At 42.8% G+C, this 16,405-nt stretch overlaps 2 protein-coding genes across 6 annotated transcripts in view; both read right to left on the bottom strand.

The window, feature by feature from the left end:
• Positions 1–10,543, bottom strand: part of LOC118361893 (zinc finger protein 79-like) — a 190,887-nt gene extending 180,344 nt beyond the window's left edge. For 3 of the 5 annotated variants that reach the window (XM_052485254.1, XM_052485255.1, XM_052485253.1), the window contains exons 1-7: positions 10,344–10,537; positions 8,237–8,485; positions 7,749–7,879; positions 7,410–7,562; positions 814–966; positions 320–431; positions 1–128 (exon numbers count right to left, since the gene is read on the bottom strand). In XM_052485254.1, coding sequence (XP_052341214.1) covers positions 1–128; positions 320–431; positions 814–966; positions 7,410–7,562; positions 7,749–7,879; positions 8,237–8,485; positions 10,344–10,473 — 1,056 coding nt within the window. In that variant the 5' untranslated portion in view covers positions 10,474–10,537. Of the gene's footprint in view, positions 129–319; positions 432–813; positions 967–7,409; positions 7,563–7,748; positions 7,880–8,236; positions 8,486–10,343 lie in introns of all 5 variants that reach the window. The other 2 variants (XM_052485257.1, XM_052485258.1) reach the window with 2 other exon arrangements.
• A 1,541-nt stretch (positions 10,544–12,084) lies between these two features.
• Positions 12,085–16,405, bottom strand: part of LOC118361878 (uncharacterized) — a 64,197-nt gene continuing 59,876 nt past the window's right edge. The window contains exons 4-6 of the mRNA XM_052485259.1: positions 16,244–16,405; positions 13,663–13,774; positions 12,085–13,477 (exon numbers count right to left, since the gene is read on the bottom strand). Coding sequence (XP_052341219.1) covers positions 12,522–13,477; positions 13,663–13,774; positions 16,244–16,405 — 1,230 coding nt within the window. The 3' untranslated portion in view covers positions 12,085–12,521. The remainder of the gene's footprint in view (positions 13,478–13,662; positions 13,775–16,243) is intronic.

Here is a 16,405-nt window from a genome sequence, read left to right as displayed (position 1 = left end):
CTCCACTCTGTTGCCTCTAGTCCTGTCCTGCTCAGTGACATTGTCCCCTGGGCCCTTGGCTGCAACCGTCTGGTTCTGGGAATCCAAGATGGCCGCCCAGTCTCCTCTGTTAACCTCCAGCCAACCACCTGCAGGAAGAGGTTTGACTTTACGAACATGGCAGAGAACTCTACATATGGAGGTTTTTTTGAGTCAAGTTCATACGTTATAGTTATATTGATTTGATTTAATGAATGAAGAAAAATAAAAAAGCCAGGCGCATCACTATTCCTATTGAACATCTTTTACTGTATGGAGGCTATATGTATTTCTCTCTTACCTTGCTCCCCCAACTTTAGTCCACTCAGCAGATCAATACGCTCTGGTTCGTCTTCTATTGTCTCCTCTTTGACCAGCAGCAGATCAGGCTTCCCATCCTCCATGTCTACTGACTGTAAGAGGTACAGAGTGAGAGGATGTTGGATCAAGAAATCTGATATGAGCACCCTGCAATGGAGCATCTTCTGATTGGATAATGAGGGATTGCTATGAGTATTATGCAAACATGTTAGTTGATTTGATTACTAGTCACTCTTTAATGGTTTGATAATTCAAAGGCATGGTCCCACACTTAAGACAACATGTATGAAGACCTTGGCCCGTATCCACAAAGAGTCTCAGAGTAGGAGTGCTGATCTAGGATCTTTCCATATGATCTTATTCATTATGATCTAAAAGGCTAAACGGATCCTAGATCAGTACTTCTACTCTGAGAGGCTTTGTGGATACAGGCCCCGAACTAATACCATTCAGACAGTAGTTTAGTGTGCTCACCTCAGTGAGACTGTGTGTGGTCCTGTGCTGCTCAGCTGGTTCCTCTGTGGGTTCAGGAGGAGGTGTAGTCTGGTTGTCCTCCATGACCATGTTCCCCAGAACCTCCTCACACCCCTCCTCCTTCACCAGCAGCACCTCTGGACCCTCCTCCTCCTGGAAGAGAGTTGTAATACAGATTACACAAACATACACTCCCTCAGGTACATACACACAGATAAACACACACTTTAATGATGGATGGGCCATACTTGTGAACATTAGACACTAACATTAAATTCAAACAGTTGCTCTGTCACAAAATGTGCATCAGCCAGTTAAAAATGTCAATTTACTTGCACGTGATAGAACGCTGCATTGTAGCTGGTCCCATCAGATAACCTGGTACATGTTAGCCCTATATTAACCTCACCAGATGACTGATTATTTCCTGGAACAAAATTCCACATCAGCCTATCAAAGATCTTAGACTTTATATCCACCAACAAATTGTATTTCTTAACACTGGACACCAGAGGGATATTTTAAACCAACAAATTCAAGGTTGCCTTTTGTTTCGTTGGTCTGTAACAACATATGCCAATCTTGCATTGATGCATCCTTGACAAGGCTACTAGCTGTTAGTAGTAATGTTAGACAATGTTCAGCAATAAAGATGTAGGTTGTACAACATGTAAGTTAATATTCATTCATCGTTTTAAAAAAGGTTGAAGATGCTCGTGGTCTTGTCAAATAGTTGTAATTTACATTTACATTACATTTACATTTAAGTCATTTAGCAGACGCTCTTATCCAGAGCGACTTACAATTCTAAATTCTATGCATGACTTATTCAATTGGAATTCATCAGATACTGTATGTAATATAAATCCATCAATGTTTTTCTTCTTCTTTTATTAGGTATGCACAGACCCCCAAAACTCAAATGGATTGATTGCCTTTCAATCTCAACACAGCTGGTGTTTCATCTCTCTTGCCATCTGACATAGAGCACAGGGCCCACAGAACATGTACACTGCCCAGTCATCAATTAAGCTGCCCGGGATGTTGTATCTCTCTCTCATTGATGTGCGCATCATCATCATAGTTGTTGGCAGCAGGGGGAGACAGAAGCATTCACCATACCTCTCAGCCATCTGACAGGCTAGGCACATTGAACAGAAGGTACCACACAAACAGACTCTCCTATCAATGCAACAGTCCAGAATCCTTGAGTTCCACTTTGCCGGAGTATTGGGTTGACTCATTACTGCTCTATCACATACTCCATATCCAGATTTGCAGGCTTTTTTTTTCTCCATTTGAAATCACTCCATTTGACAACCTCATCCAGCGAAGTTGATAGGCAACGCCAGTGTCTATTTACCCTTACTGCCATCACTAATTGGTGGTGTAATCCACTAAGACAGTAAACCCAGAGACGGCAAGGTACGATGGCTGCGAGTTCGAATCCTCCTCTGGGCAAGGATTTAATTTATGGAAAAAGCGCTCCACTGTGGGCCCTCGGCTCAAATAACGCATACGTGAAAAAGTAGATTATAAAAATGCATCTAAAACATTGTAAATGTAAGTCTTCAATTCTATGTAATATAGCCAATAGTAGCAACGATGATTTATGTAGCAGTGCCAGTAGCCTGTGTGTCAGTCACCAACAGGGACAAGAAACTACTCATAAAATGTATTGGTAATCTTCATTTACAGGGTTTAGCCTGCACTTCCTCTTCACCCAATTAGTGTAAGCATAATATCTAGCTTCTTACTTTCAGTTGTCTCTATAACTATGAACACACCCTGAAAGCAGTGAATGGTCTTGTGTTACCACCTTATTAATAGGCCTACCACGTGCAGTAGGATGCGTTGATTAGTTGATTGACAGGTGTATTGTAGAACAGGGCCGGTCCAAGGCATAAGCGGCCTGAACCCCATGGCAAAATGTGTAGAAATACAGCAACTTTAAAACTGAAATTCTCTCTGCCGTCAAAGGACACAAAATGTTTTGCCGTGGGGTGGTGGGCCCCCCAACCAAATCCCCAAAAGCTAGGACCGGCCCTGCTTTAGAAGATAAACGATAAACTTTCCTCGAGTGTGGATGCTCGCCAATGTGGGTTTGAGTCCGGACTCGTGCTCAACTTTAAAAAAATAACTAACACGGTTACTGCAATACTGCCATCTGTAGGAAAATAATGAGTGTTTGACTTTAAGGTCGCTCTTATGCTTGTGTTTGTTCACCTCAATCTACGTCAACATTTATAATTGGCTGATGCAGAACTTGTTCCAGGAAATAATCACTGACTTCTGGTGAGGTTCGCATCGGACTAATGTGTGGAAGGTTATCTGATGGGACCAGCTACAATTTGTCTCAGTGGTCTAAGGCACTGCATCTCAGTGCTCGAGGCGTCACGACAGGCCCGACCCCGGTATCACAACCGGCAGTGATCGGGAGTCCCATAGAGCAGGTTAGGGGAGGGTTTGGCCGGGGTAGACAGTCATTGTAAAATAAGAATTTGTTCTTAACGGACTTGCCCAGTTAAATAAATAAACAATAACCTACTATCACGTGCAAGTAAATCAATTAGTTTAATTGGCTAACACACAGAAACAGAGTAACTGTTTACATTTAAACGGTTTCTAATGTTCACAAGTATGGCTCTGGAGTGTTTACCCAGCCCCACTATGTTTGAGTCCTATACTGTAGTTTCAGAAGGACTTGATGGTTTTTAAACCCATCATGGTGGACATAAATATGTTGTGGGTAAATATACAGTGGGGCAAAAAAGTATTTAGTCAGCCACCAATTGTGCAAGTTTTCCCACTTAAAAAGATGAGAGGCCTGTAATTTATCATAGGTACACTTCAACTATGACAGACAAAATGAGAATTTTTCCCCCCAGAAAATCACATTGTAGGATTTTTAATGAATTTGCAAATTATGTTGGAAAATAAGTATTTGGTCAATAACAAAAGTTTCTCAATACTTTGTTATATAATCTTTGTTGGCAATGACAGAGGTCAAACGTTTTCTGTAAGTCTTCACAAGGTTCACACACTGTTGCTGGTATTTTTGCCCATTCCTCCATGCAGATCTCCTCTAGAGCAGTGATGTTTTGGGGCTGTTGCTGGGCAACACGGACTTTCAACTCCCTCCAAAGATGTTCTATGGGGTTGAGATCTGGAGACTGGCTAGGCCACTCCAGGACCTTGAAATGCTTCTTACCAAGCCACTCCTTCGTTGCCAGGTGGTGTGTTTGGGATCATTGTCATGCTGAAAGACCCAGCCACGTTTCATCTTCAATACCCTTGCTGATGGAAGGAGGTTCACTCAAAATCTCACAATACATGGCCCCATTCATTCTTCCCTTTACACGGATCAGTCGTCCTGGTCCCTTTGCAGAAAAACAGCCCCAAAGCATGATGTTTCCACCCCCATGCTTCACAGTAGGTATGGTGTTCTTTGGATGAAACTCAGCATTCTTTGTTCTCCAAACACAACAAGTTGAGTTTTTACCAAAAAGTTATTTTGGTTTCATCTGACATTCTCCCAATCTTCTTCTGGATCATCCAAATGCTCACTAGCAAACTTCAGATGGGCCTGGACATGTACTGGCTTAAGCAGGGGGACACGTCTGGCACTGCAGGATTTGAGTTCCTGGCGGTGTAGTGTGTTACTGATGGTAGACTTTGTTACTTTGGTCCCAGCTCTCTGCAGGTCATTCACTAGGTCCCCCCGTGTGGTTCTGGGATTTTTGCTCACCGTTCTTGTGATCATTTTGACCCCACGGGGTGAGATCTTGCGTGGAGCCCCAGATCGAGGGAGATTATCTGTGGTCTTGTATGTCTTCCATTTCCTAATAATTGCTCCCACAGTTGATTTCTTCAAACCAAGCTGCTTACCTATTGCAGATTCAGTCTTCCCAGCCTGGTGCAGGTCTACAATGTTGTTTCTGGTGTCCTTTGACAGCTCTATGGTCTTGGCCATAGTGGAGTTTGGAGTGTGACTGTTTGAGGTTGTGGACAGGTGTCTTTTATACTGATAACAAGTTCAAACAGGTGTCATTAATCCAGGTAAGGAGTGGAGGACAGAGGAGCCTCTTAAAGAAGTAGTTACAGGTTTGTGAGAGCCAGAAATCTTGCTTGTTTGTAGGTGACCAAATACTTATTTTCCACCATAATTTGCAAATAAATTCATTAAAAAATGTGATTTTCTGGATTTTTTTCTTCTCATTTTGTATGTCATAGTTGAAGTGTACCTATGATGAAAATTACAGGCCTCTCATCTTTTTAAGGGGGAGAACTTGCACAATTGGTGGCTGAATAAATACTTTTTTGACAAACCCTGACTAAACTATTTTGACATGTACAGTAGGTGTTTGTTAGTGTCTGGGTTTGTGTGGGTATATTTAGTGTATATTAGTTATAAAGTGCTCTTGGGTGTATGTAGAATAGGGTGAGATCAGATGTGATATATAATAAAGAGAGTCTCAATAAAAGTCAGTCAGTGTTTATTAAATATTAACAATTGTTAAATACACCATATGAAAACCACACATATCTCTGAGTACCTGGCAGACATCTCAGCTTGGATGTCTGCCCACCACCTCAAGCTCAACCTTGACAAGATGGAACAGCTCTTCCTCCCAGGGAAGGCCTACCCCGCTCCAAGGTTCATGCTCTACAACATCCGTAGAGTACAACCCTTACTCACACAAGAAGCGGAGCAGGCCTTAATCCACGCAGTTGTCATTTCCCGTCTAGACTTCTGAAGCCCTCTGTTGGATGGGTTCCCCTCCTGTGCCATCAAACCCCTGAAACTTATCTGGAACGCTGCAGTCCGCCATGTTCTCCCATGTCTCCCCGCTCCTCGGCACACTCCACTGGCTTCCAGTCAAAGTCCGTATCCACTACAAGACCATGATGGTTGCCTACAGAGCAGCAAAGTGAACTGCCCCTCCCTACCTTCAGGCTATGCTCAAATCCTACACCCCAATCGAAGCACTCTATTCTGCCACCTCTGGTCTCTTCAACGTCCCACCCTTACAAGTGGTCAGCTCTTGCTCAGACCAGTCAAAGCTCTTCTCTGTCCTGACACCCCAATGATGGAACCAGCTTCACCCTGAAGCTAGAACAGCAGAGTCCCTTCCAAAAAGGAATGAGTCTTCCTACTAGCACGGACTTTGCTGGTAAGTACTTTAAGGAAATGTACTTGCCACGACTGTGTTATGTGGTTGTTTAGCCCAGCTTTCTTAAAATGAATGCATTAACTGTAATTCACTGTGGATAAGAGTGCCTGCTAAATGACTAAAATGTACATTTAAAATATGTCTCAATCTGTATGAACATAATATAGCCTACACAGTACAAACACAATATGTAACAGACTTTTTAGGCTTATAATATGCCTTATATATCACAATGTCTGGATGCAATATTTTACCCAGGAAAATTCAACACTGAAATATGTTCATCTCACTATTCTAAATGCACCTGTGGATATTTTCTGCTGACAATGACAATTAATCTTTGTCTTTAATGCAGGATTTGATCTAAACATCAGAAGCTATGGAGTGGAACGGTTACTTTCTATGTTATAGAGTGGAATGTTTTTTCTGCTGCTGTATCCGTAGGTATCTCATCTCTGAGAACCTCTTCCTGCAGTGCAAACAGGCAAACAGCCTTTTTCCTGTGTGGACCTTCAGATGCATCTTTAGCTTGTTCTAGTGGGTGAACCTCATCTGACACTTGGTAGAGCTGAATGGTTTCTCCCCTGTGTTGACCCTCTGGTTCCTCTTCAGGTTGCAGGCCTGGCTGAAGGACATATGACACTGGGTACAGCTGAAGGGTTTCACCCCTGTGTGGACCCTCTGGTGGGTCTTTACGTTCTGGAGGCAGCTGAAGCCTTTGTTACAGAACATGCAGAGGAACCGTTTCTCTTTACTACTGCCTGATGTTGCTCACCCTCCCTGAGCCTGGGCTCTAACCTTGTTGTTTGAGTTCAGTAGCTCATCAAAAAGGACATGGCGGCCATGTGAATCGGAAGGCCCCATCAACGTGGACACTGGGTCTCGATCCCTGAGTGTGTGTAAAGGGGAGTGGGTCGCGACATTTGGATTTGTCTCTAAGCTTTCCCTGTACTCTAAGAAATCTCTGCCTTGTGAGTGTCCTCCTAAGTGAGTCTCATCCACATTCCATGTGGGAGGAGCATCACCCTCCACTTTCAGTCACTTCATCAATGACTATAACCTCTTATCTAGGCACCCTTCATAGTACACACTACTACTGTAGCGGTTCCAGTCTCCTCTAGACAGATTAGTCTGTGTCTCTAAACCCAAGGATATGTTGCCAGAGTCCATCTCTGTAGTGTAAGAACAAGATGGATCACTGCCAGCCTCTAACACGTCACCTGAGTCTCGATGGGAATGAACAGTCCTCGGGCTCAGGTTACCGTAAAGTAAATACTCTGAGCTGAGAACAGGACAGCCCAGTCGCCCCAGCCCCTCTGGGTCTGACCTGTGGTCAGATCCTGTGTGTAAAAGTCTTTGTGTTACAATTAAAGACTATGTGTCCGTCTTTGACTTGAGGACGGCGTTCGGTGTTCCACTGACCTCTGTGATGCTGCGTCGGGTCCTTGGCGCGGTGGCGGTGAGGTCCTCCGTGGCTACATGGGACGCTCCAGTCTGAATGTCTCTGCTGTGCCGTGGGTCCTCCTCTCCTTCAGATCTCTCCAGCTTGACCCCAGTGACTGCAGCCTCTGCAGACTGACACAAGGAGAGGTTATTATTACCAGTAAATTTGTTTAATTGGAAAACAATATCTAAGTTTCACAAGTTCCCATATGGTAGATATATGAATGTACATGTAAGCAAATTAATAGCCGAGGGGAGCCTTTCTGAAATAAACAGCCACATTTGATGTACTGTAATTTCTTACACTGTGACACTAACCTCTATCACAATAACATGCTGGGTTGAGGTTCCACTCCCCTCATCAACAGTGATTGGTTGGTCATCTCTAAACGTGGTATGTCCTGCTGGCTTCGCAAAGCTCCTGTGGCCTCGAGTGAGATGTCCTTCGCCTGAAAGTGTGATTGGGGGAAATTAGTGGTTAAATTAGGTACTGTCAATGTTCAATTGTATACTATTGGAAGGGAAGGTGACACTTCTTGTAACTTCTATAACTATTGATTGTTCCATGCATATTATTTTAATTGAGTTTGACAACACGACATTCAGTAAATTAAGAATCTGGTTACAATATTATATAGAATATGATATTTTGTAAAAAAAACATTTGCAAGATGGCTAGGTAAACAGGGTAAATATTGCATACTATCCAAACACTGAACAAAATCCAATTCTGGGTCACACATCTGAACACATGCGCAGAGAGGAACCGGGCGACAGCCTCGGCCTTGTGCAACATCAAAATGTACCTCTTGCCAATCCTCTATATCGGTCGAGGAGTTTCACACTACTGGGACGACTGGCGAGGACGCGCTCCCGCGCTGTCTTCTCTGCGCGCTCCCGTGCCATCTTCAGTTCCAGTAGCTGTAGTTTCCTCCGCAATCCCCTGTTTTCTTTATGGCTTTGAGTTATTTCCAAACGAACCACTGCATAGTCGTCGTCCACGATTTTACAGATCTCTGCTACAGCAGCATTCGCTAGCACCTCCATGATGGAGGCTATTTGAGTGTGAAAAACCATACAGTTAGCCATTGTTAGCAGCTAGCTAGCTAGAAAACATATCGTCCTGTCGACAACGCGAATTAAAGACTACCAGGTATAAATAATTGATGCTGTGCAGTCGAGGGATTCATATTGAGTTCAAGGGTGTTAATAAACGTCTAAATAACAATAAAAACGCTAAATGTAAGATTGTTCTTGGGTCAATGTTAACTTCCGTTTATACTGACGAATTCGTTTTTTATTCTTCCTCTCTGGTTTAATGGCTTTCGCAACAATTTGAAGTGCATGCCGCCACCTACTGTATGGGTGGATAAGTCAAACGACAAAAAACATCAACTTCGAATTCAACCTGCTTTTCTGTTTAAATCAAACATTTTAATCAGGTCCGTACACAGGCTTAGAAAAGAGCCTGGGAGGTCGTGCCATCTCCCAACGACAGTATCCTTGCCCGTGCTTCTGCCAAGAAATATTGATGCCCCTAATACTTTTCAGCCACAGACAATGATTTATTGGACACTTGAACAATACAATTAATACATGTGTCAATAAGTGTTACAAAATCCACCTACACAATGACTGTATCCAGATCTCTTGACTGACGAGGAACATTTACTGTTGTAAATGTTGTACATCCACTGGCCCATTAGACTCTCTCCCCAGCTCCACATAGAAGATCTGCTGGACAGCCCTGATCATTGACACCTCAACCTCTTTCACCCTAACAGGGCACTCATGGAAGTCGGGAATATGATGCCCACCGCAGTTGCAACATTTTACATTCAGACTCTTCAATAACATACCCTCCAGTCTGCAAACACTTGAAACGCGCGTTTCCACGAACGCTCTCATGGCGTAGCTTTTATTTATCCGAGAGGAATAAACTCCCAGGTGAAGTTAGTTTCTGATGAACAGTGGTGTAAAGTGTGGTGTCTGTACTTTACTATTTATATTTGACTACTTTTACTAACCTACATTACAAAAAAAAGTACGTTTTACTCCATAGATTTTCCGTGACAGTCAAAGTACTCGTTGCATTTTGAATCGCTAGCATGACAGGAAATGGCTCAATTCTGGCCGGCTGTCTAAACGCATGCTTAGTTTGTAAATTAATGTTGAGTGTGCCCCTGGTTATCCGTAAATAAATAAAAAACACAAAAATGGTGCCATCTGGTTTGTTTAATAAATGGAATTTGAAATGATTTATACGTTCACTTTCAATACTTATGTATATTTTAGCCATTACATTTACTTTTGATACTTAAGTATATTTAATTGGATTTTCATTGTGTTCAATGGTGTTATTTGCCCCCCAATTCTTTGGATTTTACTGGGTGACTTTTACTTGATTAATTTTCTATCAAGGTATCTTTACTTTTACTGAAATATGACAATTGCATATATTTTCCACCAGTGTTGATGAATTTAAGGCGTGGAGCCGAGACCAGGCTTTGTGGAATCTAGCTCCGACTACATCGATTCGCCCAAGGTCAATACTTTCAACAAAAACAACATATATTAAAACGCCCACATTGCACGTGTTTGTCCACCGTAGTTCTGTGACTTTATTTGTTTGCTGAAATCCTTACACCCACTGACTGTTTGCTCATTGCTGTTGCTCTAAGATGGCAACTAGTGGTGAAGTTCATCAGAAAACTTCCTTCACCGTGGAGTTAAGTCCGCAAATATATCCCAGCTTCACATGGTCGGGAGATACTCTTAATAAACAACAGTAATACAGATCAAATTTGCTCGGTTTTCCCCATCCACCATACGGGTCAAGAGACGTACATGAACTACACCTGGACTTTTCAGCCTGAGATACTAATGTCGCGATGCCAGAGATGATACTTTTACCGTTGCCCTGTTTTGAAAAATCAAAGCTGTCCACTTCATGGGTAGATGATTTCGCGAGCCACAATGCACGCTCCTTTTGCCCTTTAGATATACCACTCCTGGTTACTGACTGCATCCACTTCTTCACCATCCTGACTCCAAAATGGTTTCCAAAGTGAACATCCTCATCCCAAAAACTTGATCCAAAAATAAACGATTCATCAGACTCACTTTCCACAACAATTTGAGCTCTTTTCGTTCCATTCTTAGACTTCACTGTTGTCCATTCATCCTTCTCAGTACTGTACTGTACTCGACGCACTTTAAGCTTTAAATAGCACTTGCGCTCGCTCTCCAGCGTCTCACCAACGGCTTTCTTCAGTGATCTTGTTGGTTTACCTCATAGCAGCGCAAAGGGTGTGGTTAAATAAAAAGGTCTGCGCGCTGTTCTTTGAAATAAGGTGCCGCTTATTACATTACACATCAAATAAATTCATCAGTATATTTCAAGCTCAGAGCAGGCTTGTTTAGAAAGAACAGTGTGTTAGTAAGAATATAGTAGAAAATAATCAAATTACTATTCCATTTACATCACCTCAGTAAAGTAAATATTCAACTATACTTGTTCTAGCTTAGGTTCACTGTCTCAAACATGTATTTACACAAGACTGTTTCAAATGATAAGTTAACAAAGGGTTAATGAGGGGTATGTGGTTAATTACCCCCCTTACCCTAAGACACTTCACATGATAACTATAATATGTCAGCGCTAAATAATAGTTCCCAGATATCCACTGTGTACATCTCAAGCCACACTGCCACAATTTCTCCCTGTTGTGGACACTCCCGTGTCTGGTAAGGTTAGTCAGGAAGGAGAAGCTCTTGTAACATTGATTGCACTTGAAGGGCTTCTCATTGGTGTGAACGGTCTGGTGCATATTCACATAGTTTGCCTCAGCAAAGCTCTTCCCACACTTAGGGCAGTCGTACAGGTTGACAGTATCTGTCCAAATGCTCGGCCTCCCACGTTATGACCCAATGACACCAGAGGTAGCAGCAGCCACCACCCTCAGGTGGTTAGTATTTGACCTCCCTCCTTGACCTCTAGCCATTGTTTGGGTGTTGTTGGGATTGTGTGCCGTGTTATAGGCTAGGTACCTCTCATGGTGAATGCTCAACCTGACCCTGTCTGTATTTGTGGGGTAACCATGCACTGAGACTGTGAAGAGAATGTTCTGGGCTGCAGACTGGATCCCTGACTGGAGCCTCTGTCTCTCTGATGACCACCAGGACTGAGGTTGTTCAGTCCACCTGTCCACTGGTTGTGTTCCGTGTGGTGGTGGAGTCTCTGTCAATCGTGGTTGGGTCCTTGTTCTGACTTGGGAAGGAAAAGCGAAGGATTCTGATCAAGGGCCAGGGATTTTGACCAGCCACTTCAGAGGCTCAGTCTCTCCCGCAAGCAACACCAGATATCAGCAGGTCCTCATGGACTGCAGACTGTAAACACATATTGTACAGAAAAGTATAAAGCTTTATATAAGAAAATCTTTGCTGTACACACAAACATGATATTTTAAAACCATAGTCAAGCCCATCTCTAACACTGTGATTCAAGAACCTAACAATATGAAGCTATTGGAGTTTATTATAAAAAAATATACAAAAGTGTCAATTTAAGAATTAAGTATAATGTTTTGGTTTGACTGAGATAAGGAAAACTCAGTCCCTGCAATGACAAAAAAAAATACAGAGTCAGTCAGCACACAGTCAAATGGTCAAACACTCACATAACGTGAAGTACAGGACTTTTATTGTACAAAACGATACGTGGCATGTACAATAACTTTTCTCACTATGGTAACACAACCTTTTCTGTAAATCTGGTACCCTTGTTTTGTTAAAATGAATTTTAGAATACTTTGGAAAAGGTTCAACATTACACACAGCTTCACGACTTCATGTCAAGTAAACTTAAGGCCCAATAATTTTCTCATTATAAAACATTATCATCAAACAACTGGAAAAAAGTTGGTAGTCTTAATCAGTGAAACATTTTTACAGACACCAACCACCAGCATATCTACTCTGTCTCATCATACTCATTCTTTCCTCAGTTCACCTCATCCAGCTCCCTACTACATCCAAAACCAACATAATTAACTACAAACAAACTAGTACTACATCACATGTCACTATACTCTATACATGGGCTGTGTGCATTTGCTGCTGGTGTATCCTGAGGTATCTCCTCTCTGAGAACCTCTTCCCGCAGTGCGTACAGGCAAATGGCCTCTCCTCCGTGTGGATCTTCAGGTGCACCTTCAGATGGTGCTGGTGGGAGAACCTCTTCTCACACTGGGTACAGCTGAAGGGTTTCTCCCCTGTGTGGACTCTCTGGTGCCTCTTCAGGCTGGATGATTGTGAAAAACTGGCCCGGCACAGTTGGCAGCCGAAAGGTTTCTCCCCTGTGTGCATCCTCTTGTGGATCTCCACCTGTTTGCGGAAACTGAAGGCTTTCCCACAGAATGAACATGGGAAGCGCTTCTCTTTGCCACCAGATCTACTGATAGCGTCACTACTACTGTCATTTGTCAATGGGCTTGTGTAGCTATTTAGTGTTGAGGCACTGGCATTGTCTGACGTTTGGTTTGACATTAGGAGAGTGTGAGGAGGATGAAGGCCAGGGCGTGTCTGTGTTGTCGCAGGGACCATGTTCCAGTTGATAGATCCTATAGAAGGCAGGCTGAAGGTAGCATCTGTTAGGGGGTTAACCTGAGGCCTCACCAGTCTGTCTGAATCACAACTATAGGAGCAGGATGGAGCATTGCTAGCAGAGTCTGTGACTGTTCCCATAAAGACAACTCCTCGCCCCTGCAGACCAAATCTACGCCTCACCCTGGTCTCAGCCATTCTGTTGTCATGGAGACTAAGTTCAGATGTTGTTTTGTGTTCCACTGTCTGTTTGTGGTTGTGGTTAACAGTGTTGTTCCCCAGCCCAGAGTTGAGGTCGCTGTCCCATCCACTGACCTCCACTATGTCGTGTCTGGTCCTGGCCTGCTCCGTGATGTTGTCCCGTGAGCCCTTGGCTGCACCCGTCTGGGTCTGGGAATCCAAGATGGCCACCCAGTCTCCTCTGTTAGCCTCCTGCCAACCACCTATAGGAAGAGGTTACAAAATAGACTTTAAAAAAATATTTTTGGGGGTCAATTACCTGGTCAAGTTCATACATTACAATGTGTAGTTTTTGTATGTAAACATACGTTGTGTTGATAGCCAGATGCATCACTATTCCCATTGAATATCTATTACTGTATGGTGGCTATATGTATTTCTCCTTTACCTTGCTCCCCCATCTTTAGTCCACTCAGCAGGTCAATGCTCTCTGGTTCATCTTCTATTGTCTCCTCTTTGACCAGCAGCAGATCAGGCTTCCCATCCTCCATGTCTACTGACTGTAAGAGATACAGAGTGAGAAGATGTTGGATCAAGAAATCTGATATGAGCATCTCCTGATTAGGCAATGAGGGACTGCTATGAGTACTACGCAAACATGTTAGTTAACTTTATGCCATGCAAAGTTGATTTGATTACTTGACGTGTTGAGAATATATACATTTTACTCATACACTCATGGGTCAAAATAGAAGCTATGCATTAAGCCTCTGTAGTCATAAGAGTCCCACCTAGTCAACAAATATTTAAGAGACCTCATGAGCTGTCCTAGCCAGTTAAGAGTTACCAGCAGCTGTCTTGGTAATAGGACAACGCAGCGAGTCAGTGGTTCCTGTGCCACATGCAATTACTTTCGAGTTGGTAGAAGAATGTGTTGATATTGCTATATCATCTTAACCTAGAGAAGGACTATAGTATGTTTCTGTGAAGGGCCCCTTCCCTTTGTCAGCCCTATTTCACATGAAATGCCCAAATACTAATAACCACAAGGCTAATGAATAACAGGGTTGGGGTCAATTCAATTTCAGTCAATTCAGAATGTAAACCAAATTCCAATTCCACATTTTTCATTGAAAAGCATTGAAGAGGACTGGAATTGACCCAAACCCTGATAAATAAACACGTTTTTCTTTGGATTATATAATTACCTACTGTACATGTTATTTCAAGTAATTCCTTTGGAGCGCAAAATGTTGTTAAAAAAAAGCCCAAATTGGGCATTTGAAGGCATTTAGGGCTTTATGTTAACTTTGATTGTGTTCGATGAAAATGATAAACCTTTCAAACAAACGTTGTATGCAACATTATGAGCAGCAGGTGACTTGATGCCTAAGGCTACTGTGCCAAAGTGATTTAGAGTTGTTAAAAAGGGAGTGACGAGTGTCTTGACGTAACGGTAATATTGTAGAAATTCCACTTTCAACAACCATCAGAATTTGTAAAAAAGGTTTGGCTATGCATGTGTAACGGAAGTGAAACGCTAGCTTTAGTTAGCGGTGGTGCGCACAAAATAGCGTTTCAATCGGTGACGTCACTTGCTCTGAGACCTTGAAGTAGTAATTCACCTTGCTCTGCAAGGGCCGTGGCTTTTGTGGAGCGATAGGTAACGATGCTTCGAGGGTGACTGTTGTTGATGTGTGCAGAGGGTCCCTGGTTCGCGCCCGGGTATGGGTGAGGGGACGGTCTAAAGTTATACTGTTACACATGCAAACATATTGGGCCTAAGTGTTCTTGTCCATTAGTTTACTCAAATTAGGGGAGGGGTGGTAGGATTAGGGTCAAATAAAAAATGTTTATTTTTTTAAGATTAAACAAAAATATATGGGGGATTGGAAATGATACAGACAATTACATTGATAGAACCCACAATCTATCTGCAATGAAGGGACTCAGTCGGGGTCTCAACATACTGTTTAGAGTTAGAATAATAGAATCCACAAGGAGCAATTTCGAAATGTAGTTGTGCCTCAGTCACTCAATTAACCCATGTCAGCTAAACATGTTTAGATTGATCAATTAGTCTAGAGGCCAACTATCTAAACTTGTAGTAAGCAAGGTCGAATTACCGACCGGGTGGGGCCCATTGATCATCAGTTATCATATTTAAAAACTGCAAACATTTGCCACCACCCTATGGCAAAATGTGTAGAATTGCAGGAAACTTGCTTTAAAACAACAACATTTTAAAATGTTTTGCTCGAAGGGGGTGGTGGGGGAGGTTATGTGGGACCCACAAGCCACTGCAGCCCCTCATGATGAGTTCACCCCCAATAAAGTCGCCCATTCCTGCCCTAGAGAGTATTGGAGCACCAACGCGTCAACCTAAGTAACATCCGTCAATCCGCCAGAGATATCAGCGGCTCAATCCATCGCATGCGCTTGTCGCAGGACTGTTCTTAAGGTAATCCATATAAATGAACGGAAGTACAGAGGTAGTTTTGTGCCAACAAAAATAAGGGGTTAAATATTTGTCAAAAACATATATATATTTCCTGAGCTTTCTTATATCTCCTAGATATAGGACAGACACTTCAAAACCGTATTCCTTGTGATTAAATGTTTTGCCATTCAGGAATGTGTTCATGCATTTCTATGGGCTATAGTAGTAAAGAATCATTTCTATATTTATCTGATCCCCCCCCAACAGCTTAGACGTTTAAGAATGAACAACTCCAAAGCAATTGCGTGTGACTCAGGAGCCACTGACTCACTGAATTGTACTATTATCAATACACCTGCTGGTAACTCTTAACTGGTTAGGACAGCTCAAGAGGTCTCCTAAATATCTGTCAACCAGGTGTGATTCTTATGACTGAAGAGGCTTCATGCATAGCTTATATTTTGACCCATTAGAGTTGGAGTGAAATCTCTCTATTCTCAGCACTTACAACTGATTTTCTACTCTAAGAGGTTTATTGGAATACGCCCCGACCTAATACCATTCAGCCAGTAGTTTACAGTGGGCTCACCTCAGTGAGACTGTATGTGGTCCTGTGCTGCTCAGCTGGTTCCTCTGTGGGTTCAGGAGGAGTTGTAGTCTGGTTGTCCTCCATGTCCATGGGCCCCTCAGTGTTCCCCAGACCCTCCTCACACCTCTCCTCCTTCACCAGCAGCACCTCTGGACCCTCCTC

This window comes from Oncorhynchus keta, chromosome 29 (genome assembly GCF_023373465.1).
Source record: "Oncorhynchus keta strain PuntledgeMale-10-30-2019 chromosome 29, Oket_V2, whole genome shotgun sequence".
Taxonomy (NCBI): domain Eukaryota; kingdom Metazoa; phylum Chordata; class Actinopteri; order Salmoniformes; family Salmonidae; genus Oncorhynchus; species Oncorhynchus keta.
This window is presented reverse-complemented; position numbering and strand designations above follow the sequence as displayed.